Source organism: Nerophis lumbriciformis, linkage group LG11 (genome assembly GCF_033978685.3).
Source record: "Nerophis lumbriciformis linkage group LG11, RoL_Nlum_v2.1, whole genome shotgun sequence".
Taxonomy (NCBI): Eukaryota; Metazoa; Chordata; class Actinopteri; order Syngnathiformes; family Syngnathidae; genus Nerophis; species Nerophis lumbriciformis.
Window position 1 is genome coordinate 16,857,669 of NC_084558.2, and position 25,797 is coordinate 16,883,465.

The 25,797-nt window shown below is 38.5% G+C and overlaps 1 protein-coding gene and 1 non-coding gene across 3 annotated transcripts; one reads left to right on the forward strand and one right to left on the reverse strand.

The window, feature by feature from the left end:
- The first annotated feature begins 209 nt into the window (after positions 1 to 209).
- Positions 210 to 25,676, forward strand: daglb (diacylglycerol lipase, beta). Of its 2 annotated transcripts, XM_061967195.2 has the most exons (16): positions 210 to 455; positions 648 to 835; positions 4,638 to 4,789; positions 5,008 to 5,182; positions 5,251 to 5,518; positions 11,661 to 11,783; positions 11,867 to 11,994; positions 16,270 to 16,396; positions 16,507 to 16,590; positions 19,137 to 19,214; positions 19,297 to 19,377; positions 19,461 to 19,588; positions 21,762 to 21,830; positions 22,070 to 22,142; positions 22,302 to 22,555; positions 24,802 to 25,676. In XM_061967195.2, the coding sequence occupies exons 2-16, from the start codon at positions 741 to 743 to the stop codon at positions 24,995 to 24,997; spliced, it is 2,031 nt and encodes a 676-aa protein (XP_061823179.1). In that variant the 5' UTR covers positions 210 to 455; positions 648 to 740; the 3' UTR covers positions 24,998 to 25,676. The 2 variants fall into 2 exon arrangements, with proteins under 2 accessions (XP_061823179.1, XP_061823178.1); XM_061967194.2 differs by having other exon boundaries at positions 210 to 835.
- On the reverse strand, positions 5,858 to 5,930 carry trnar-ucg (transfer RNA arginine (anticodon UCG)). The gene has a single exon. It is a non-coding gene; the product is annotated as a tRNA-Arg (tRNA).
- Positions 25,677 to 25,797: the final 121 nt, after the last annotated feature.

Consider the following 25,797-nt stretch of genomic DNA (forward strand, 5'->3'; position numbering starts at 1 on the left):
AAAATTTAAAATACATTTACGTTTTTTAAGTGACCAACTGGTTCGATTAATGAATAATTGAGTGGAATGTATTTGAAATATTAAAGATTCCAAATGGAACAGTTCAATCTTGAATCTGCTTACGTTCGTTTTTAATATTCAAAATCATTATCCGCCAAGCTGGTGCGCCACAGTCATTGGGCGTTACCAAAAAGCAAACGCGGAACAATTATACCTTGCTTTGTTGCTTGGGGTTTCCCTATCTGGGCGGACACGGTTTGTGGGCAAAACAAACAAGTCCCTTTTTTTCCTTTAGTTATCATTAATTTACTCTAAGTAAATAGAGATATGATCTTTAAATCGCAAAAAGGAACTATTTGCTTGTTGATTAACAACACATTCCCGGAATATGTTTATTTTTAGTATTTGCAGCTAACCTTAGATCGCCTATGTGGGAAGCTCGTCACGTAACAACAGTAAGCCCGTATTAACCACCTTACTTAATATCATTATTTCATGTCAGTTTAACAGGTCAGCACTACGTTGGAGCTGCAACCTTTTGGTTAACATTGCATTACGACATTAAAATGACGTGTGCAGACAGATCCAGCGCGGGTGTTGCAATAGAGGTAATAATGTACAATGTAGCAACGCTGCTTTGTTTTCAGGAAGTGGAGTCATGAATGGCCTAAAGCGCCAGTTGAATACATTTGCTAGCAATAAGTCACCTCCTGTCAGACTTGTATCTTTTTAATCCCAAAATGCCTGGAATGGTGGTATTTGCTCGTCGCTGGGGCATCGCCAGTGATGACCTCGTTTTCCCTGGCTCTTTCGAACTGTTGGTCCGTGTGGTCTGGTACGTATGATTTTAAATTACCTTTTTTTCAAATGTATTTTTTATTAAGTCGTTGTTTGCAAATGGGCCGTTATAACTTTGCAATTCTTTGAAATGATGCGTGATACAGTTGAGGGATTTAAAATCTACTTTCAGTGGACACTTTCTCCTCATTCAGTTGGTTTTTATTTTTGATGAACTTGCAAACATTTCATAAAATACTTTGAATTTTGAAATTTAAGATGGGTAAAATGTTTGGCTCATTTTGGTACATTTTGTGGTTCCACAAATTTTAACAGTCTTTAAATACACATTTTATAAATGACAGTGGCCACAGTTTTTTGGGGGGATATTTGGAGCAGATCCCTTTGGGTACTCCGGCTTTGTCCCACCGCCAAAAACATGCACCTGGGGATAGGTTGATTGGCAACACTAAATTGGCCCTAGTGTGTGAATGTGAGTGTGAATGTTGTCTGTCTATCTGTGTTGGCCCTGTGATGAGGTGGCGACTTGTCCAGGGTGTACCCCGCCTTCCGTCCGGATGCAGCTGAGATAGGCTCCAGCACCCCCCGCCACCCCGAACGGGACAAGTGGTAGAAAATGGATGGATAGATGGCACAGCTATTCATTTGCACTGAAGTGTATTAATTAACTCAGTGTTTTTCAACCACTGTGCCGCGGCACACTAGTGTGCCGTGAGATACAGTCTGGTGTGCCGTGGGAGATTATCTAATTTCACATATTTGGGTTAAAAATTTTTTTGCAAACCAATAATTGTAGTCTGCAAATGATGTGTTGATGTTGAGTGTCGGTGCTGTCCAGAGCTCGGCAGAGTAACCGTGTAATACTCTTCCATATCAGTAGGTGGCAGCCGGTAGCTAATTGCTTTGTAAAGGCAGATGAAAAGGTGTCTTATGCTTAAACCAAAAATAAACAAAAGGTGAGTGCCGCTAAGGGAAGGCATTGAAGCTTAGGGAAGGCTATGCAGAACGAAAGTAAAACTGAACTGGCTACAAAGTAAACAAACACAGAATGCTGGACGACAGCAAAGACTTACTGTGGAGCAAAGACGGCGTCCACAATGTACATCCGAACATGACATGACTATCAACAATGTCCCCACAAAGAAGGATAAAAACAACTGAAATATTCTTGATTGCTAAACAATGTAGATGCGGGAAATATAAGACATGAAACTGCTACAGGAAAATACCAAAAGAAAAGAAAAAGCCACCAAAATAGGAGCGCAAGACAAGAAGTAAAACACTACACACAGGAAAACAGCAAAAATCTCCAAATAAGTTAGGGGGTGATGTCATAGGTGGTGACAGTACACCTACTTTGAGACAAGAGCTATAGTGATGCATGCTTGGTTAAGGTTTAAATTCATATCCAACAATTGCGACAACGACTTTTTACTGTTAACTGAGTTTATGATTTCTGCTGGTGGTGTGCCTCCGGATTTTTTCAACGCAAAAAATGTGCCTTGGCTCAAAAAAGGTTGAAAAACACTGAATTAACTCATATGGTGAATGCTCATATTCATCTTGTTGAAAGCAAACCATCAAGTTTGAGTGAACAATGGTATTTCAGTTTGAGCGCATGATAAGATAAGGCCTCTTAGTTTGATATTCGCAGGTAAATTGGATCACTTCTCGTCGGAATGAGGCCCTAAGTGGGACTTTTGAATGCAAAAGTGATAGCCATATCCTTGAGAGGAGACTACCTGTTTAGTTCAAACACCAACCTTTAAGTTATGACTTAAAGCAGTTGTTTTCCAGACACTTACACACAAACATCTCCTTTTATGGTCAGGTGGTGCCGTTTGGACTTAGCGCACACCAAAACAGACAAAGAAGGATTATATAAACTGATGGTTTGGCTTCTCCAGTTAGAAGTCCTCCATATTTGACCATGGCTCCTCCAGGGAACTGCAGACCTGTTTAAATGACGCTTGCTTGTAATAAAGCAACTTTTGGTTCAGTAAAGCGTCTCCGTCGTCTCTTTTGATTCAGCCACACTGCCGTGACATCCTTCTGTCTGGACGAGGATGACAAGACCAGAAATACACTTCAGCACTAAACATATATCGACATGAAATGGGTTTGTCAATAAACAGCTGCACAAGGCTTTAAGTTGAGTTTTTAACATTGTTTTTAAGAAAACTTCGGACCAGTAGCAACATAATGTTTAATGCAGCACTAATGTTGTGGTTGATATAGCACCAAACAACATCAGTGTCTAATGCTGCGTGTCCAGAGGAGCATCAACATTTGCCTTTCGAAATATTCTGGGAAAATGTGTAAAAATATGGGATTTTTTTATGTCACATCTTTTCAGTTGTATGCAATATATTGCAGTTTATTGTAAGGTTTCCTCGTGAGAAAATCTGAAATATTGCGAATATTTCAATAAAATCAATTTGAGGCTCCTTCCATGGGACATTTATCAAGCCGGCTGACACAATTTCTTCCTGGGTGTTCCAGAAAGTGTTAGAATGTTGCCTCTTCTTCTTTACTTGTATAATAGGGCTCGTATTTATCAATATATTTACACAAAGTTGGGGTTTTTGTTGTGCAGCACTTTGGAAACATTTTTGTTGTTTAAATGTGCTATATAAATAAAGTGGATTGGATTGGATTTTTTGGCAGGGATATCTTTCTTGTCATCTTAAAGTCCATACCCGTTGTTGTTGTTGTTGTTGTTTGATTGAATCACGCTAAATGAAATTCACCGCACTCCTTGAGCCCACACTCCGAGTGCTGCGGACAAAGGATTGTTCGTTGCAGTAGCGAAACAAACAAAACAATGGTAAGATGCCGGGAAAAGAAGGACAAAAAGTGAATTTCCCGGCTGAAAATGAAAGTTTTGAAACCCACGCAGAAGAGATCAATCTGTACTTGTACTGTGTCAAGCAACCAATATTGCAGAAAGATGAGAAAGTGAGGGGCTAGGGGGCTGTAGTGAATTATTCACAAGCAGGGCAAAAAGGCTGGTGCTTGTGCATTTGTTATAACTATTTACTTGACTAATTATACATTTAAAAAAAATACTAAATACTGGTACCATTTGTGTAAATATTGTATCTGCTGATACCGATAAATAGAGACCGAAAACTTACGCGATTGCCATTTTGGGTCTCCTTTAGAAATCGATCAATTATCACAGCGAATATTAGACTTTTGAATGTACAGTATAGGCCAAAAGTTTGGACACACCTCATTTCAATGCGTTTTCTTTATTTTCATGACTATTTACATTGTAGATTGTCACTGAAGGCATCAAAACTATGACACCTTAGGAGTGAACACTCTTTCAGCTGACTACCTCTTGAAGCTCATCGAGAGAATGCCAAGAGTGTGCAAAGCAGTAATCAGGGCAGGGGTGGCTATTTTGAAGAAACTAGAATATAAAACATGTTTTCAGTTATTTCACCTTTTTTTGTTAAGTACATAACTCCACATGTGTTCATTCATAGTTTTGATGCCTTCAGTGACAATCTACAATGTAAATAGTCATAAAAATAAAGAAAACCCATTGAATGATAAGGTGTGTCCAAACTTTTGGCCTGTACTGTACATTCAAAAGTCTAATATTCGCTGTGATAATTGATCGATTTCTAAAGGAGACCCAAAATGGCAATCGCGTAAGTTTTGGCGAAAATCGCCTGATACATATTAATGGACAATCGATCGCCGCCTCCCTAATTTAAAGAATTGTGAAATAAGGCTGTAATAAATAATACATGTTAGATATGGAAAAAGTGAAGTGCAGTGAATACTTTCTGGATTCACTGTTTATGTTTGCTAATGTTGTCTTTTAGGTGGATTGGCACCATGATCCTGTACACCTACCACAAAGGTCAATTTGATTGCAACGGCAAAGGTGTCCTTCACATCTACCTGATTGGACTGTTGGTGGTGCTGGCACTCATCATCCTGTCGCTATGTGCCATTGTATATGTCAGTGCTCAAGGTAAAAAGGGCCATATAAATATTTGCACATTCTGTAGAAGTGGTGGTTCTATAGGTTGACAATTGTTTGACAAATGATCCTATAAAAACACGTCATACAGCACATGTCCAAAAGTTAGTTGGCATAGTAGTTCAAAGGATTTCTGAAAAGTTGCCATGTTCTGTGCCTTTTTTTAAAGCAATTTTAAGAGTTGCTTTGCTATTTTATTGTGCCTGAAGGTACCATTACAAACCCTGGGGCACGGCGCTCCATGCCTGCGTTGGTGTACCTGCGAGCTATCTTGTACCTCCCTGAGCTTGTGTGGGCCTGTCTGGGAGCTGTTTGGGTGTCCGATGATGGCAAAGGCTGTGACCCAGCCACCGTGGGCGCTGTCATCGCAGCTGTGGTTGCCAGGTTAGATGTTTGTCATGCACTTCTTTGTTTGTTCAATTGTCTATAGCTGTACTTAATTTTCACAACAGTTGGATCATACTCCTCTTCACCGCTCTGGGCGTCGTCTTCGTCTTTGACCCGATGGGCAATCCCCGTCCGCCGCCTGCTGCCATGGAGCCACTGGGGGTGCGACATTTGGAGAGCAGCGGGGGAACTCAGTTCCTCTCCACAGCCCGCTCCATCGCAGTGAAGGTGTGGGAGAGCAGGCTTCGACTGCTGTGTTGTTGCTTGCCGCAGGACGAAAGCCACAGAGCGGCCTTTTCCAGCATTTCACAGCTCGTCAGTGGATTCTTCTCAGTAAGGCTCATTTTCTCTTTCTTTTACGTTTACAGTAGTAACAAAACACTCATTTAGAAGGTGCTTTAATTGATAGAACAGTGATTCCCTAATGGGGCGTGGGAGATTATCCAATTTCATATATTTGGTCTAATAATGACACCACAATTAATGGATATTTGTTCATCTAGCTATGCCAGTGATGTATACAGTACATATGAGTGACACATGAAAAGGTTCCATTCACTCCGTCATACAGGGCCGCCCCGCCCTAAATGCAGAACACGCGCTGTGTATATTTTAGAGTTTGGAATTTTTTAAAATCGAAATAAAAATGAGCTTCTCGTTGGCCTCAAAAGACGACCACGAAGGGACTCGAACCCTCAATCTTCTGATCCGAAGTCAGACGCCTTATCCATTAGGCCACGCGGTCATGTACAGTCTCCCTTCATTACAGTTTAAACAATTAAACCTTTTTCTTCGATGACAGGGCGTTTTCTTGTTAAATGTTATTATCCCAGTGGTTGTCGTACTTACACTCTCAGAAGGTACTGGGTTCAAATCCAGGTAATAACGGTAGCAAGGACTTTAAAATTATGTTTTAAAGTGGTCATATTATGCAAAACCAACTTTTTTTTACCTGTTGCCACCTGTTTTTGAGGGATAACCATAACTTCCGAAAATTTGAATCCAAACCATGGAGGCATGGTGGAGATAATAATAAAACATTTTCGCCCCTTTCCAAACCAGCTGTTTGGAATTTGAGAATTTGTTACGTCAGCGGATATCTCTATTCGGTATATAGAAAAGGTTTACCTGAAGAGCTTTGCCCACGTCTGCCATTTTTATTCAGTTGTAGTCAATAAGTCCGCCCAGTTCCTTCTTTTTCTCCATTCTCTTGTTGTGGGGCAGACTGGCTCGTACATGCTCATGCATCTTCCGCTGTTGCCATTTCTAATAAAACGTAGCTTATAGTTCCAACTTATATCTGTCAGTAGACTCGGTATGGAAGCGCTAAAACTATAACATGGCTAATGGGGGGGGGAGACTTGGCCTGGAGGATGGCTTCGGCACGTAAATACAGTAAGACCGTCTGCAAAATGGCACATTTTGTACAGACAGAAAGCGTCTTAAAGATGATCTGTAAAACAAAATCTATGAAAAATGTTGACCAAAGCACCTCCATTACATGTTTATAGACCCCAAGGAAGTGTTTTAAATGTAGAAAAAACTTGTAGAAAACTTGTAGAGAATGACCCCTTTTAATGATGTTAAAATTGTTATTTTGCACTAAGAAAATAATAATTGAACAATTTATTTTCCATGAATTTCTTTTAGTAGAAAACATGTATCAAATAAAATTATTGTTTGATTAGCAAAGTGTAAAAATGGTTTAACATAAATTAAAAAGTGTGAAAAAAAATTGTAATGCGGAGACAGGGTGGCTTCAAATACAATTATTTTTAGGGCCCCAATTTAGCCTCAGGCCTGCAGTCCTATTAATTAAGGTCACGTTTTATTTACGGTATAGCACAATTAAAAAAGCCACTACTACCCCAAAGTGCTGTACAAATTCAAAACAGAAAGGTAAAAAAACCACTTATAATCACAGTAAGTACAGACAGGGCTATAAACACAGGAAAATGAGCCAGATAATAAAATGGTAAAAAAAAAAGTAAGCAGAATAACTAAAATAAGGGATTTATCCTTCCATCCATTTTTTACCGTTTGTCCCTCTTCGGATTGTGTGGGTGCTGGATATCCATAAAAATAGAAAAAAGGCATACATAAAATCCCAAACATGTCCAGCTCAGCTTGTGTCTAAAGCTAACAGAAATAAGTGAGTTTTTAGTGAAGGTTTAAAAGTCTGGAGAGACGTAGCAGCTTTGAGAATCAGAGGGAGAGTATTTCAGAATTGAGGGCCTGCTATTGCAAAAGCTCTGTCTTCTCTGGTGTTCAGTCTGGACCTTGGACACTCTAAAAACTCTAGCCGTATGACCTTATAGCTCTGTGTAAAACATGTAAATCAGATAAAGATGGCGGAGCCAGCCCATGGAATGAATTAAAAACAAATAATGAAACCTTAAACTGAATTCTAAAAATAACGGGCAGCTAAGTGGAGAGAAACCAGTGCAGGGGTGATGTAGTCATGTTTTCCTTATACCTGTGAGTCGGCGTGCAGTAGCATTTTGGACCTGTTGTTAGCCACGAGTGGAGGACTAATTCCAAAGTACAAAGAGTTACAGTAGTCCAAGCAGGATGTTATCTAACTGGTTTGTGGGCAGGTATTGTTTGACCTTCCCTAAGAAGTCTGAGCTTAGAATCATTTTTTTTTTCTTTACCACTGAGATTATTTGCTTAACGAGTTGGAAAAAATATCATTAAAAAAAACTCAACAAAACACCAAGACATTTTGCCAAAGGTAGGCCTATATAATGGGCTCAGGGTACTGATCAGGTCAGAGACGAGATCAGACTCACAAAACTGACTGTTTTTGTGTCATTTAAATTGAGAAAATGTATGGACATCCAGTTTTTTTTCACCTCTTGTAGGCATTTAATTAGTGCTTCCGGTGAGTCCATTTTGGAATTAAAAGGTAGATACATTTGCACCATTTGCAAAAAATGAAAAGGTATTTTATGATTTTTTTTTAAATCTATCCCAGTTGCAGCATGTAGAGGGAGAATAATACTGGTCCCAAAATAGAGCCTTGAGGCACTCCATAGGTTAGAGGGGCTTTTTTAGAAGAAGAAAAATTTTCAAGGTTTACAGCAAAAGACCTGTCTGTCAGATGAGATTGGAAGCACTTCAGGACAGTGCCTTTGAAACTTGCACATGACTTAAGACAAAATGTTCACATTTTGTGGTTAACAGTGTTGAATGCCGCTGTCAAATATACCGGCATCAGCTATTAAAGTGTTTTTTTTCCCATTCAATACTTTAATCGTATCAAAGAAGTTGTAAGCAAAGTCTTTGAAAATGTGAATTCCAATGACTGGATGACTTGAAAAGAGGCTAGTTGGGAGACCGTAACAAGTGCTATCTGGCCTAGCAGGCATAGTAGCATATCATATCTGAAGTGACTAAACATTATTTTAGTGAACTACTACGCACCAAAGAACAAGACATTTATTTCACCAGCATAGCCTCCTATTTTGACATACATTTCCACATTTTGTGTCAAAATCAGTCCCTTTTTTACAAGAAGTCCACCATGACTAGCTGTAGCACATCCTGTCTAGCAAGGCGCAGGGATCAAGTATTTTTTTAGAGCATTGCACCTTAATTTTGCTGATGACTTTGAGTCCTCGTTTTCATAAATAATCCCATGATGGTCAGCGGTAACATATCATGCAAAGAGGTTAATCAATCAGTTTGTCTGTCATCACCTTTCTCATCCGCCTCCAGATTGTTTTGTTTTTTAAAGCGCATAAGGACCAGCTGTAGCCCATCTTCCATCAATCCATTCTCTACCGCTTGTCCCTTATAAAGCCTAAATTGAAATGTATCCACCCCGTCATCCGCTAATTCTTTTGCCAGCAAAAAATTCACACCTGATTTAAAAAAAATGATAAGTAGTAATATTATTAGCCGGTTTGTGGCACATCTTACAGTATGTGGCAAGGCACAGATATTACAATAGGCACTCACATTAAGTACAAAGGCAGCCAGCTTGCCGGTTATGCTCTTCCTCTTTGGCCAGCAGAGCAATGATAAAATGATGTTTTCAACAAAATAAGCCCATCACAAACCCAAATAAAACCTATATCAAATTAAGAGAATAAAATGTACTTCCAGTCATAAAATGTCGTTGGCACTTGGACAGATTGCGACATAACAGATCTTTCTGTTTTCGCATATTTCATAAGCTTATTTAAAAAAATACTGCAGTAATTTCGTTGTATGTCTAGACTTAAATGACAATATAGCTTTTTTACTTGTGCAAATTAGACTTCAATGACAATATAGATTTTTTGCTTGTGCAAATCTTTCTTTTGGTGGCTAACAATTCGAAAAAATGTAACGGGTGCATTTTCTTGGTTGCTGCGGTAGAATCTAGGGCTGCAGCAATCAGTTATTTTAGTAATTGAGTAATCTATCGATTAGGTTTTTCCAATTCATCGAGTAATCGCATAAAACACAGTTTATATCTTCAATGCGGAGTTTCGGGAACAAGTTGAGGATTAAGCGGCAGCAGATGGATACATGGATGGAAGTTGAAATAAACCACAATTGTTCTGCTTGCCATAACTGTCATTATTTTTTCTAATATATATACATCACCAACAATGAAATTATACTATCAACATGTGTGCATTGATAAATAAATACATTTAAAAAAAACTCTCCACACCGATCCCAGCACCCACACGCCACAACTCTCCTGTGCACTCTATTTCATCAGCCTTGCAGAAACTATGTTTAGGTATTTAAAGTCCCGGACACTCCATGCAGTCTGGATTTTATCCATTTTTATTAGTTACATTAATTAACCATTTAATTGAAGCGACATAATATAAATCAAAGCTTTTTTTAATCAAATTAATTGATTAATCGTTGCATTCCTTGTAGAATTCATGTCAATACTGCTATGCTTTTATTTTGATGTATTAATGCTGTGCAACTAAACAGTATTTGCTTTTGTTGTTTCACGCTGCTTAGTGATAATGAGGAAGTTGACAATACTACAACATGTTAACAAAAGGGTGCTTTAATTGAGGTGAGCGGGGGGCGGGGTTGGTGGGGCGCGGTTTGGTGGTAGCGGGGGTGTATATTGTAGCGTCCCGGAAGAGTTAGTGCTGCAAGGGGTTCTGGGTATTTGTTCTGTTGTGTTTATGTAGTATTATGTTGCGGATGTTCTCCCAAAATGTGTTTGTCATTCTTGTTTGGTGTGGGTTCACAGTGTGGCGCATATATGTAACAGTGTTAAAGTTCTTTATACGGCCACCCTCAGTGTGACCTGCAGGGCTGTTGATCAAGTATGCGTTGCATTCACTTATGTGTGTGTAAAAGCCGCATATACTATGTGACTGGGCCAGCACGCTGTTTGTATAGAGGAAAAGTGAACGTGATGACAGGTTGTAGAGGACGCGACAGGCAGTGCCTTTAAGGCACGCCCCCAATATTGTTGTCCGGGTGGAAATCGGGAGAAATTCGGGAGAATGGTTGCCCCGGGAGATTTTCGGGAGGGGCACTGAAATTCGGGAGTCTCTCGGGAAAATCGGGAGGGTTGGCAAGTATGGCGATGTGATTTATCAACACTCATCACTGTTTCTTTGAGCACAATTTAGCATTTTATTTAGCACGTGTCAGAAAGAGATGCAAACTGACAGTTCGACATACAGTACGGCTGCAGGATCAGTGCTCGCGCTGCAAAGACAGAAGATAGACAGACGAGAATCCTCCGTCCTACGTATGTATGTGTGTCAACGTTTTGGACAGTCAGAAATAAAAAATATTAGACATATTGTCTATTCAGCAACATATTTTATAATTTTATAGCTACTAACGGACTTAAGGGACTGATTAAAACAAATTTAATTGATGTGTTTGGTGTCCTTTAGTATTTTTTAATGCCGCAATTTTTTTTACATAGAATATATATCATTAAAATATTTATTATTTGAAAAAAAAATCTCTAAATGTGCATGTTTTTGCATCTTGAGGGGAGTGATGTGCAGCCTCTCTCCAGCTGTTTAAAACAAAAAAAGTGTAAATGCAATGCGGGACTACTTCTAAAATGCCCATAAAAAGTGTCATATATCTTCTGCTTTAAAAACATAACAAAACACCACAGGTGGGAGCATGATAAAATGAATGTACAGTAAATGAGAGTGTCTCAGTCTGATGCCCCGTACAGTACACGCAAAATCCTCATTGGCGGTTTGCACCACTTTTCAATTGCATATGCAGTCTTGGTAAATCGCACGTAACGTGCCCAACAATAGTACATGCTATTTTATAAATTGCACACGCTGTTTATCGTGTGTATGTACACAGTTTTAGAACCCATTTTTTTTCCTTAATCATTGTAGATGGACAGTATGTTCTACTGTATACTCATTTCACCTTTGAAAAAGAATAGTTCACATAAATCATTAAAAGCCCAAAATTGACGTCTTTCATTCTTCATGATATAAATCATATGTGTGTGTTGTTGCAGGACACAGACCTGGTTCCCAGTGACATTGCCGCCGGTTTGGCTCTGCTGCATCAGGAACAGGACAAGATGGAGCGGAGCAGGGACCCTGATGTCACTGTGGCTCACAGTCCATCCTCTCCCATTGTACGTACTCGAGTCTCTTAACAGATGATACGCTTATTTGGTTTAGCAGGTCCTTTTTTTTTAACATGAATTTTAATTTGAAGGGAGAAGATTTGGAGGCAGAGTTGGAGAAAGCCGCCCACTGTATGCAGTTTGCTGCTGCAGCCTATGGTTGGCCTTTGTACATTTACTCCAACCTTCTTACTGGGCCCTGCAAACTCAGCGGAGACTGGTATGATGTCATCTTCTCTTCGTTTCAATCTGTGGGATAAACCTGCCATTTCGGTACTAAAAAGTACCAGCTAGTAGCACACTAAGTCAGCCCGTGCTGACTTAGTGTGCCAGCTTGTGATGGATATGGGCAAGGACTACATGATACAATATGTTAGTGCTATCAAGCAATTAAAACAATTAGCAATTAATAGTAATCTGTAATTAATAATTAATTTATTTCTTAATCTCACCTAAAATGCTGAGAAAAGCCCTCAACTTGAGAAAAGTTCATTTAAATTCATAAGATTATTGTTGCAGATCAAAAGATTTACATATTACAAAAAAGTACCTTTGTATAGTAATTTATTGTTTTTAACAGACTTTTAAGAGATGCAGTATTAGCCATTTACTAAAATAAAACATCAGGTCCCGATAAGATGCTAAAGTTATACTTCTAAAAACAATAAAACACTTTTTAAAAATACAAAAGCAAGTACAGTGGAACCTCAATTTACAAACTTAATTGTTTCTTGAGCAGGGTTGATAAATAGAAAAGCTTGTATAGAGAACCACATTTCTCCATAAGAAAAAATGTAAATGTGAATAATGGGTACCAGCCTCGAAATGAGTGCCCTATTTTATAGTTAAGGTTGGTACTCTTTGAACACAATATACAATGCAATACAGTACTGTGTATTTAACAAACATAACAAGGAGGTGATGAATCAACTGTCTCTTTATTAACAAGCCAAAACAACAACAACCGCAAACTAAACTGCTGTATGCGCTGCTCTGCCAACATGGGCACACACACAAAAGTCCCTTTGGTGCCCTCACAAACAATCAGAAATGACAAAAAACCTTAACTTTAACAATAATATTGCTACAATGATAAATGTTTGAAAAAGTAAAATCCACTTACATTAACCATCGGCAAAAGAGGAGCTGACGAGAAAGGAACAGACAGAGGGAGAGTAGGGAGGGTTGGGGGAGGGGCTGTGTGTGTGTGTGCTCTTGGAAGAGGCCCAGCTGAACAAGAGGTAGTCTTCTTTTCCGCTTTAAAATCAGTTCGCTTTGGCATCTTTCTCCATAAAAGTATGTTATCATCCCAATTAAAAACTTGCTGTGGTACGAAGCTAGCTTCCTCAATCTTCCAAAATTGTGTCCCCAGCAGGACACAAAATGAATGAATGAAGCGTTCGTGCAGCGAAACATGGTTCACACACAGAGGCAGGGTTTCTTCTAGACTGCCAAGATACCTGTGGCAATGGGACGTGTCTTGGGGTGTGGTTATGGGCATGGTCACAATGACATCATCGAGTAATTTGCTATGATGGTTATTTTATTTAAAAAAAGCTAACAAAAATTTAAACAACACAACAAATCTGTTATCATTCATTAGTATTAACATTTTTTTTTTTTTGCGTTTTACCATATTTTCAATTGTTGCTGCTTTTTGTACAATGTACTTTATTGAGATATTTTCAAGTGTCTAGAGACTTTCAATACATTTTTTTATTAAAAACCACTAGCTACACATCTAGCATCTTTTTCTAGTGTTATTGTAAAACGTACTCATGTTTAGAGACTTCTTCTGTCCCTCGATGTCCGCTACAAAAGAGGCGTGCTGCAGCGAGCATGATGTCACACTTGCTTGACGCGGTTGCTCCAGTAACTTTCTCTACTTTAAAGCCGCCACTGTCCTCTTAATATTAGCACAGTTTGTAGATGGCTGTCTGTGGGTATATCTGCGATATATTAAAATTACGTCAACATTGCAGACATGCTGACAACGCTCCAGACACACGTTTTGTTTACAACCAGATTTGGCAGCGCAGTTTTTGGTGATGAAAGTCTTTTTTCGGTGGTCGAGTTTTTGTTGCATCACTTGCCAATAGTGCGCAAATAATACGCTAAATATATAAATTCATACTGTAACAACCAGCTGGTGTTAATGTTTTATGTTCATGTGGTTTGGATTTGATGTCAGTTTTTCCAATGTTTGCAAACACACCGTCCGTGCCTGAAAGATGATTGGCAGAGAATGAGGAAGTGTTGTGTGTTTGGGGAAACACGTAGATAAGTGTTTTCACGGGAGGTAGAACCTGTTGGAATTGTGCCGTTTGTTATCGTGGATTGGTAATAAAAGCTAAATATAGCGTCAGCCTTCTTCTGAGGACTACAATATATAATAATATTTGAATTTGTTTTTAAGTTAAAAAAAACAACTTATTTTCAAGATGTGGCGAGAATGAAAATGCTGAGGCAGCACGCCACATTCAACATTAAGGAGAAACACTGAGATATATATTTGACGCGGTCCAAAAGTTTGTAAACTAAAATGTTCGCAAATAGAGGGGTTCGTAAATTAAGGTTCCACTGTACTTTGAACTTGTTGCTTTTTCTCTGCTTTAGATTGTATGATATAAATAAAACAGACCCATCATTTACCGTAGAACAACAAAAATATCCTTGTTCATTCTCACAAAATGAAGTGATGAGGCTACAGAGGACAAAGCAGATATGCTGACATCATGTCTTCTCCTTTGGGGAGGTCAAATACTTTTAATAGGCTGTGACTCATAAATCTGCGGCTAAAGATTGCTCATAAGCAGGGTGTTCTTCTCCAGTTTAGTTTGGTGAAGATGCTATGGCTTGCTAAATTGATAACATTTTTGCTGCTAACATTAGCTGTGGCTGCAGTGAGACTGTGTGAGCTGCTTCGGTGGTAAACAAACTCCTTCTTACAAAGAAGGAATATCACTCCATTTTATCTGTGGTGTCGTCAGAGCGCCTTTGAAAATTTGATTTTACATTCATTAGGCGGACAACTTGGTGAGACGACTCGCCTTAGACGAGCCTGTGCTGATCGATACTGAAATATCAATATCGCCGATACCAGAGCTTATTGCTTTAATATCGATTTTCCAATGAAAATATCGATACTTTTGATACTTTAGTTATTTGAGATCATTTATATCATTAACAAGATCACAGTGTAAAGTAACTAAATAATTGAGCTCTTGTCTAAATGAAATGCGATAGTGGGAACTACGCCTCGGTAACTACATAATGCGCAAGGGCAGCGGCAGGCTGTGTTCAGTTTTTCAGTCTGTCATTTGTTTATTAAAAAACTGACTGGCAATTAACATGAATCACTCAGTATTATAAAACAGCAAGTTTATGTATCCTTTTATACTAGGCTATTTAAGGACACTACATACAGAGTAGAATGTAAATGAGATAATGCATTTAGTGCAGAATAACACTATCATTTGTTTTGCCCCGTGATTTTGTATTGTTTGAAGATGATTCCCCAAGAGCAGCCACACTTGAAATACACTACTTTTTCAAGTTTACCAGAAACATTAGGTATATTTGCACAAAGTATCGGATCGGTCTCGCCGATACCAGTCTGAATTTTACTCAGTGTCTGGTCGGAAGGAAACAGTTGTATCGCACATCACTAAGACGAGGAGCTAATTGAAATATAAATTGACATTATTTTATCGCCCTGCCCTAATAAATGTATGATGGCCTATTATTAGACAATTATGGAATTATTACACAATCACTTAATTTTATTATCATTATTTGCCAACAAACTGATGGAAAACTTGCTTTGGAATCACATATCAAGATAACAAGCAGATATTAAATTAAAGTTCAACTTGGAATAACTTGCTGCATTAAATAATATTGAGTGAAGAAGAATTTGTTGCATGTGGTACAATTTTTAAATACATTTAGCAAGAAAGATGAAGTCCCTTATTGATGCACATTATTTCCAGGCTTTAGAGGGCCACGGACCTCGAGTTTGACACCTATACAATACAGTATTGCAATATCGTTATTTTCCGATATTCCACGTATGGTAGTTGACTAAAAATTGTAAAAAGCAGTTTATAGTACACGTTGTAAATAAATACACAAGATTACAGTAGTAATTCATTGGACAAACCGAGTCAAAAACAATGTACAGTAATTTGAATGATCCATTTCCATTTATTGCAATTGTACAAAGAGTGGATCAAGTTTTTTGCCACTTAAATGTAAAAAAACTGCGCTCTACTTTTTAACTGTTGACTTGTTGTTGCTTTGCTCACCACTAACAGTGAGGTAGCAGTACAGCGTTACTTTGCAGAGCAGAGGTGTGGACATCGACCATGATTTACAATCGTCCCAAAACATGACTTAAAAATAAATATGATATTAAGGCTTGAACAATCAATATTATATTGCTAGAAAAAGAATTGAGATATATTGCCATATCAATGTTTTTTCTAATCCATAGCTGTAAGAGTCGTGCAGCTGAGTATGACATTGTTGGGGGAGACCACCTTGGATGCCACTTTTCCTCCATCCTGCAAAGCACCGGATTGCAATACAGAGACTTCATTTATGTCAGCTTCCACAATCAGGTAATCTTTTTTAAGCTTTGTCATCATTACTATGAAGACAACATAATGATCTGGAGTGACAGACATTCTCTCGTCCCTTTTCATACCATTTGAACTACTATTTGTTGCAGATATATGAGATCCCCTTTTTTGTGGCTCTGGATCATAAGCGGGAGGCCATTTTAGTGGCTGTCAGAGGAACACTGTCACTGAAGGTAAGTAGACGAATAGGTCAAGAATACAATACAGTATATCAATTGTTAAGAACTAGAGATGTAACGATATCAAGAGATCACGGTACGATATCGTCACAATAATAAGGCTACGGTATGATATCATTGTCCCAAAAAAAAGACTTGGTAAAAATGCCATAGTGGAATGTTTAGGATCAACCCACTTTCTATAATGGAACACAAACATAATGATTAAATGTTCAATCATATTTATTACTGCAAACATGTATTTTTTTAAGTGCAAAGAATTGTGCAGAACGGTTCCATTGTTTCAAGCATATATAAAAAATAACCTTACAGTTGAGTGTCTTTAAACTGACATTGTAAAAATTTAGTGTTTCAGGTGTTAAACAATAATGTTCAACTTTTACCTTCTGAGAAGCAATGTCCTCTGCAGTGGACATTTCTAATGTGGACTTTTAATAATGTAAATACCTCAAGAATTCATGATCTTCGCTGGCTTCAAATATATTTTCTGATGGATGGTTTATCAAGTAGCTTCTCATATTTCCCGTTGTGTGCAGAGTCACTTTGGAAACGCTCGAGACAAAGGTAGCGTGCTTTGTTTTGCTGTATGCAGAGTATATTCCCTATGCCAAAGAGGTTATGTTTTCGCCAGGGTTTGTTGTCTGTTTCTTAGCAACATAACTCAAACAGTTATGGATGGATTTTTATTAAATGTTCAGGAAATGTCCATAAACATCTATTTCTCTTATCTACGGTACTACGAACCACTTCTACCAAATGCTTCCTCGTTTTTTTCCCCCTTTACAGCGTTCCACCCCCAATCCCATTGGGAATGTGTGTGTGAATGGGTGAATGTGATGTAAAGTGCTTTGAGTACCCCTCCAAATACAGACCATTTACCATCTTGCCGGTCCAGCGCTGCGTAGAGGATTATGGCAGAGGTAGTTTATTTTCAGACCGACCAATGCAAAAGAGCAAGAAAAAAACTACACCCAGCAAGTTTTTGTTCAACACAGTCACATTTCATTGCCTTATTGTGGGAATATTAAAACCGCAATACTGCGGTATCTATGATACCGTTACATCCCTTTTCAGAACTACTGTATGTGGCAAATGAGGAATTGATTATTGAAGTCTTGGCATAAACTATTAAGCTCAAACCGGGAGAGGCACTGTTTATTATAGTGTAACTATTTTACGATTTGAAGAAAAACCAGGCGGGATTATTCTATTTCAATATGACACTCGTATCAACAATAGCTTTGAAAATCCTTACAGTTAAAACGGCTGATTGCAACTTGCTCAAAGTAAAATTTTTCAAACCAAAAATATAAAAGGAACACCATCTGCTACCTTATGTTACTATTAGTAGTTTGTATTTTAGCAATTATTGGTTATATTGAGTAAAAATTGCTAATCGGCCCAATGCTTGTCACTAACCGCTGTCTCGTACACATCGTGAGCGCGTACACTCACCCAAAAGTAGTCCCAGAGAAGCAACTAACAATGTGCAGTCTTGATGATGTTATGATAAAATATACATGCAATGATAGCTATAATTAGTAGTTAACGTTTTCCAAATTGCTATGATTGGCTGACAAACATATCTAATGCGTGTTTTACATGGGACATAGTTAATGTGCTCAAAGCTGGAAGAGATTAGGCAATAATGCTTACAATATATTGAAAATTTAGCACTCTCTAGGCAGCCACATAAAGGTTACCCCCTTTAACTGATGAATTAATCATTTGTTATCACAAAATCTTGACTGAGACTGATATATTTAGTGCATGATATAAACAATGGTGGCTACACAATAAATATGTTTTTATACTTAAAAAATTAATGAATGTTAATCTGAATGAGGGCCCCCAGATTTGTTAAACAGAGATACATGCAAATGTTCCTAATAGACATTCAGACATATTGTCCTGAATAGAAAAATATTATTCATATTCACTAGTTTTTTTCTGTATACTCTCAGATTATACTCTACTCCGGTTCTCTTGTAGCGTTGTGTTGGCCCACCTTTTGTACGGATGACCTTTGAGATAGAAATATACTGTGTATAAATAGCGATCACAGGGATGTTGAAAACGTAGCTCCTGCAAAGTGAGAAGTGAAAATGTGCAGATGTGTGCATTTATTTGTACCAAAGGACACACATTATGAAATGACATTTATTATAGATGCACATTTGTTTGGTTTAGTTAAATACTTCACAGCTCACATCTCCTGGCAGGATTTAGGATTTCATGGCCATTTCTCAGAAAATATAAACAATATGATAAAAACTTGTTTCACTCATGATTAGTGTTTGGGTGAAGACATTTATTATGAAACACTCGTGTTTGCTCTTTTTAAATTATAATTACAACAAAAACTACCCTGATGTTTTAGCCTGGATTAAATGACTAAATGTTATACATTCAATTGTAATTTTTTTTTTACCACAAATTCAGACTGTTAATTAATGAGTACAGCTATCTTACTGACAGCCTGAAAAGTACACATTTACTATTAGATTTAGTTGATGTCAGTTTCACTGTTTGCCCCGCAGGACGTCCTGACAGACCTTTCGGCTGAATGTGAGAACCTACCCATAGACGGCGTGACTGGAGCCTGCTACGCTCACAAGGCACATTCAAATCCGTTACAACGAACCTCCCTTTCATTTGATATTGCCTATGTTAATGCATATTTCTTGTTGGTTCTTGCAGGGCATCAGCCAGGCTGCATCTTACATCTACAAAAAGCTGGTCAACGATGGAATCTTGAACCAAGCTTTTACCATTGCACCAGTGAGCAAATAAGTAAACTTTTAGCTGCTGCATGGACATCATTTAGTGAGATTCTTAAAGCATATGCTTGCATTGTGTTATAGGAGTACAGGCTGGTAATCACTGGTCACAGTCTGGGTGCAGGTGCAGCAGCAGTGCTAGCCATTCAGTTGCGCAACTCCTTCCCCACCCTGAAGTGCTATGCCTTTTCTCCACCAGGGGGACTCCTAAGGTGAGTCAGGCCCAGACTGGTTCTCTGGCATTGAATTATCAAGGGATCACACATGATAGTTTAGATCAGGGGTGTTTTAAAGTGGGACTGCACTTTTTTTTTTTTAGGAATGTTGCCTAATATTCACATTTGTTTGTTAAACCACTAAATGAGCAGCATAGTGATGCAGTGGTTAGTGCTTGTGCCAACCAACGAGAAGGTCCTGGGTTCGATTTGTTCTGTGTGTAATTTACATGTTCTCCCCGTGACTGCGTGGGTTCCCTCCTGGTACTCTGGCTTCCTCCCACTTCCAAAGACATGCACCTGGGGATAGGTTGATTGGCAACACTAAATGGTCCCTAGTGTGTGAATGTGAGTGTGAATGTTGTCTATCTGTGTTGGCCCTGCGATGTGGTGGCGATTTGTCCAGGGTGTACACCGCCTTCCGCCCAATTGCAGCTGGGATAGACTCCCGCACCCCCTACGACCCCGAGAGGGACAAGCGGTAGAAAATGGATGGATGATAAACCACTAATGGTAACATAAGCAAGCAAGTGGTGTTTCGGTTATATTTCTTGCTTTGAAAATTGTAACTGTGAGAAAATGCAAACATATTGAACATTTCAGCACCATTAACATTGTAAACACAGGAAAGCCCAGATAGTCGTAGGGGTTACGTTTCAAGACCCCTATTGGACGGCAACCTCCACCCCCCCTTAAATAAAAAACCCAGCAAATGATGAATGCACCTATTATTCATCCATCCATTTTCTACTGCTTGTCCCTTTCGGGGTCGCGGGGGGTGCTGGAGCCTATCTCAGCTGCATTCGGGCGTTAGGCGGGGTACACCCTGGACAAGTCGCCAACACAGATAGACAGACAACATAGAAGCCCTAAAAATGCCTGTTTTTGATACAGTTAAATATTCCCTACCACTGTTGTTAAACACATTAAAATAACAATTACAGGCATTTAGTATAAAGTACAGTTTTCCTTCAGGAGTTGTAAGTGAGGTAGGGACACCATTTATTTTAGGATTTTTGTAACGGTTACATGCATTTAATCCCTTGTATAAGCTTTCAAACACACTTATAAACACTGCTCTTAAAACACTTCTTACACTATTAAAAAGGGGGTGTAAAAATAGATTTTTGGATGAATCGCCATTCTTATTTGTAACGATTCTTAATCAGTTAAAAAAAAAAAAGAAATCCATTAAAAAAACAGTACCTTATTTTTCGGAGTATAAGTCGCACCTGCTGAAAATGCATCATAAAGAAGGAAAAAAACATATATAAGTCGCACTGGAGCCCGGCCAAACTATGAAAAAAACTGCGACTTATAGTCCGAAAAATACGGTATACCGGTATATATATATTTTTTCAATCTGTCCTGTCCTTCCATTCAGGCAAATCATATTGTTGATCTAGATGCCCATATCTGCTGTACAGATTTACTCTAGAAAAGAGAAGTGTGGGATACTTCTCTTCCTGTCTTATTTGTATTTGAATTTGTTAAATGTTTAAGAATTTTTTAAAACAACAAGTTTTCTTTTAAGTGATATATACCGGTAAATGTATCACAGCTGTGTATCTATTTTATAGATAATATAGTTAATTATAGAACTGGCACCTAATGTTATTCAAAAAGCATTGATTTTGAATCGAATTGTTACCCCCAATAATCGAATTGAATTGTCTGGTGCCCAAAGATTCACAACCCTACTATTAAACCTGCGTAATAGTAATCTGCAATGCACTGAGACCGCAGTAAGTGAACACTGAATTGTACAAAACGTGCAGTTACATAACATCAGGTCTTGTCAATGCATCTTCCTGATGGAACATATTGAGTGATTTAACTTGTGAAACAACACCTTTTTCTGGATTCATCGCCGCAGCACTTGTTTTCCCTGCTAATAGCGCCACCAAACCACACACAAAAACACGCACACAAATCAAAGTATGTACAGTTCAAAGCAGAGGAAATACATCTGCAAATATGCAGAGGAGTAAATGCCGAACCGTGAAAAGCTAGGAATCTACTGCTGAGATTTTTTAACATAGTAATTGTCAAGTATAAGGTTAACTGGTCTTATTATTCTAATATCGAAACATCAACATTTATGTATACATTTCTAATTTCTGCTCAGGGAGACTAATAACCTTCTGTTTTATATTGACTGTATGTGCAGCAAAGCCTTAACTGATTACTCCAAGGATTTTGTGGTCTCAGTCGTTCTGGGTAAAGACCTGGTTCCACGGTAAGTGTATATTTTGATATACTGGGCATTTTGGTATATTTTTACAGTTTTTCAATGTATTTGTCATTGCTGGGATTGATTGTGGAAAAGCTAGAATTGTCTTGTTTGTTTTACCAACTTAAAGGGTGTTAAAAGGTGCACTTTTATACACTCATGTAATGCAGACTCTATGATATCATGTGCACGTGTTCATTTCTGCGTTATTGTCCCTTCGTTTCACAATTTTTTTTTCCATGCAGACTCAGTCTTCCCAATATGGAGGATCTAAAGCGAAAAATTCTCAAGATAGTCTCACATTGCAATAAACCCAAAGTAAGTCTTGTTAGGTTAATGTATATACTGTCCCAAATATATAGATGCAGTTGTTGATTTATTTTCTTTAATCGACACTTACATTGGAACCTTGATTTATGAACTTAATTAGTTCTTGTTGTGTCATCATAACTACATACTGCACTGTGTTTATTACAGTATCGTATCCTGCTGAAGGGATGCTGGTATGAAGTGTTTGGAGGAGACCCGGATGACTTCCCTTCCGAGATGGAGAACAGAAGGGAGCAGGAGCTCAGTCAGCCACTGCTTGGCGAGGAATCACTTTTGATTCGCCATTCGTCGTCCTATCACAGCTTGGCCTCGGACGACTCGCCCGTCCACACTGTGACACACTTACCTCTCTTCCTGCCCGGGCGTGTTCTGCATATCCTAGAAGATGGGCCAACACGCAGGTAGTTGTTGATTTATTTTCTTTAATTGACACACATATTGGAACTTTGATTTACAAACTTAATTGGTTCTTGAACAGTGTTTTTAAATACAAAAGTTTGTATATTGAAGCAAATTTCTGCATATAATACAAGGTAAATATTTAAAAAAATAGTTCCACACTTGACAAAAGTCCATATTTTAGTGAAAGTTTGTACACTTTGAACACAATACAAAGCGCTATACAGTACTTTATATCAAACAAACATAACAAGGGGTAATGATTCACTTTTCTACCAAAGCTAAAAAAACAACAACAACCACAGTTGAACTATCATCGTTTGAGAGCGGCCCTGCAGACACACACTCACATTTACAGGTTTCAACAATGATAAGGAATAACAAATAAAATCCACTTTACTTTGTCAGTTAATTTTAACGTTCAATGGAAGGGGGGGTGAACAGTGTCGACAACACTGTGGTTACTGTACTCCTCAAATGTTTGAAACCACACATCGCTTGTCCGTTGCTTTCTTTGGACTCACATTGAGCTAGCAAAACTTGAAAAATGTTGTGAAATAAAAAAAAAAACACTTTAAAAAGCACACAAAGTAGCACCTAGCACAGTAGCTAACGACAGCATTGCTCTGCTGACTGAATGAGCACCGGCGAGCGTTCAGCCTGCCTATAATCGATGTGCTGCCTGGCACAAAATGGCTGCACTGCAGGCATACAATAGGTCGATGAAACGTTCCTACACTTAGACAAGATTTGTACACCAATGCATATTTTTATTTGGTCTGTAGTTTGTAAGTCGAAAAATTTGTACAATGAGGGGTTTGTAAATCGAGGATTCATTGTAGATTGTACATTGAAAGCTCCGAAATAAAATGAAAGGTATACAATTTATGGTAACATATTGCCTCAAAAGTGGATATCCTCAGGCATGTGTGTCCAAAGTGCTGCCCAGGGTCCATTTTTAACCAGAAGTTTTTTGTTTTTTTATTGGTACTCCGCATAAACATACATAAATACTATTAAGATCTTGCATCTTGAGACTAAAAACAAAACAGATTGGTTCAATTTCCAACATTTACGATGGGAAACAATACTTTAGAATTAGGGCTGTCAAATTGGCCCTAGTGTGTGAATGTGAGTGTGAATGTTGTCTGTCTATCTGTGTTGGCCCTGTGATGAGGTGGCGACTTGTCCAGGGTGTACCCCGCCTTCCGCCCGATTGTAGCTGAGATAGGCTCCAGCGCCCCCCGCGACCCCGAAGGGAATAAGCGGTAGAAAATGGATGGATGGATGGAAGTGTCAAGTTTTTAAAATCAGATTAATCACACTCTTTAACTGTGATTAACCATGAATCATCCCAGATTATTATTTACTTGCGTAAATAAGATTTGCTTAAAAGTACACCAATATTTGGTTGCAAATGCAATTTTTAGTCAGAATGTCATACAGGAACGTTTTTTTTTTTTACAGAACTGCAGTCATTGATATGCTCAAAACTTGGTGACAGTAAGTATAGTAAGAATTAAGTGCACATGTTGAAAATCTTAACAATAATATTGCAAACAAGCTGCAGTTACTAATCGATAATGTAGTAAACACACTCATACACAACGTAACATAGTTCATCATTTAAATTTGCATTTTCTCTTCTTTAGTTTAAACAGTTGTTGAAACATACAAGCTTGTTTACCTTTTTCAGATGTCAATCCTGATCTCCTTTTTTTGGTACAATGTGACCCTAGCTCGTTGTGATTACTTACAGATGTTCAACGTTCTCCAGTAAGCAAAATAAATTCACATTCAGCCTGTAGTTGCAACTTGATGCTCGTGTTTGTGCAGTACAGTTGGTTTATCCTTGCTGTAATTGTGCCTCTCCAAGGTATTGTACGACAGATCAGCTGTGGTGATATCAATGACATCTTCTTGCAGGACTTGGTCTTCACCAATGTTAGGTGTCCTACACACAGTGGCTGTCAGATTAGGAAAGGCATTGTTTTATTTATCTGTGGTATTTTTGTTGACAACATTGACACAGGTAAACTCTGCCAGCCTAGCGTTCTCCTTTGCTTGTTGTCGATGTAGCATTTATGCTATCGGCGGCATCCTCGAGTATGTGTTTCACATTAAGACGGTAGAAAGATGAAGCGAAATTGGCCGCCTCTCATCGTTGACATCCATATTTAAAATATGAACACACAGGTTGCCCAGACAGGAAAAAGTATGTCATCAAATGTCATCTTTTCCCTTACAGATCCTGTATATCCCAGGTTCGATACCGGGCTGAGTGGTCCAATGAAATGGCTTTCCGCAGTATTTTAATCAGTCCAAGGATGCTTTCGGATCACATGCCTGACGCTGTACTGCGAGCTCTCAACAGTCTGACCAGCGACAAGCCCTACTCCCTTTGCCCGTCGTCTTCAAACAACAGCCAGCACAACGTTGTCTGAATGTACCACACACACATGCACACACACACACGCACACGCACGCACACACAAACACGCAAACTCACAAAAAGGCCTGTCCCTGCTTCCAGACTTGACTGAATATTTAACCCCATTCATTTTGTAACAATATTTTTTATATGCTCATGTTATTTTTGCCCTATCATTCTATTCATAGGCCTCTTTTTGGACCCTGTATACCCTGCTGAACTTTGGAAACTCCATTGTAGTTGGTGCAACCAACCACATTGGGTAAATTTTTTATGTTGCACTTTTAATGATTTGATTTAGATTTCCATGTCTTGTGTTGCTCTGTGAGTCTGACTCGTAAATGGCATGTTTTTCAACTGTGCATCGTGTACAAATTTGACTGTGTATTCATGTATGTTTGTGTGTAGTGTATTGCTGCTGGAGGCTGCCCTCCCTCGCCCCCTCTTTGCTAACTTAAAGTGACTTGACTTCCTTGTTGGTAGAGAATGATCATTCATGGATGGCAAGGTAATAGGCGTATGTTTGAAAATGTGTCTTTGTACAGAAATCGTGATTCGTGCTGTCCTGTTTAAGGTGAACAGTGCCTAAGCAGCGTTATGGGATTGTTTCCAAAGACAAAAGGCGATGTTGGTTCAAAAAGTGAGTTGAGGGACAGACAGGAGGAATTGTATTAAATAGTCTGCAAAACTGACATGCCTTGGATTTTTTTCCCAAAGAAAAAAATATACAGTATTAAAATTGTTATAATTTTTCATTAATTTCACCGTGGAACAGTGGTTTGTGCGTGTGCCTCACAGTAAGAAGGTCTTTCT

What these genes read in the sequence shown, in the direction of transcription:
- daglb (XM_061967194.2), top strand. Translation starts at nt 741, where the DNA reads ATGCCTGGAATGGTGGTATTTGCTCGTCGCTGGGGCATCGCCAGTGAT. An exon ending in CCACCAGGGGGACTCCTAAG is followed by an intron (nt 19,589 to 21,761) that starts GTGAGTCAGGCC and finishes CTGTATGTGCAG; the next exon opens with CAAAGCCTTAACTGATTACT. An exon ending in GAAGATGGGCCAACACGCAG is followed by an intron (nt 22,556 to 24,801) that starts GTAGTTGTTGAT and finishes TTTCCCTTACAG; the next exon opens with ATCCTGTATATCCCAGGTTC.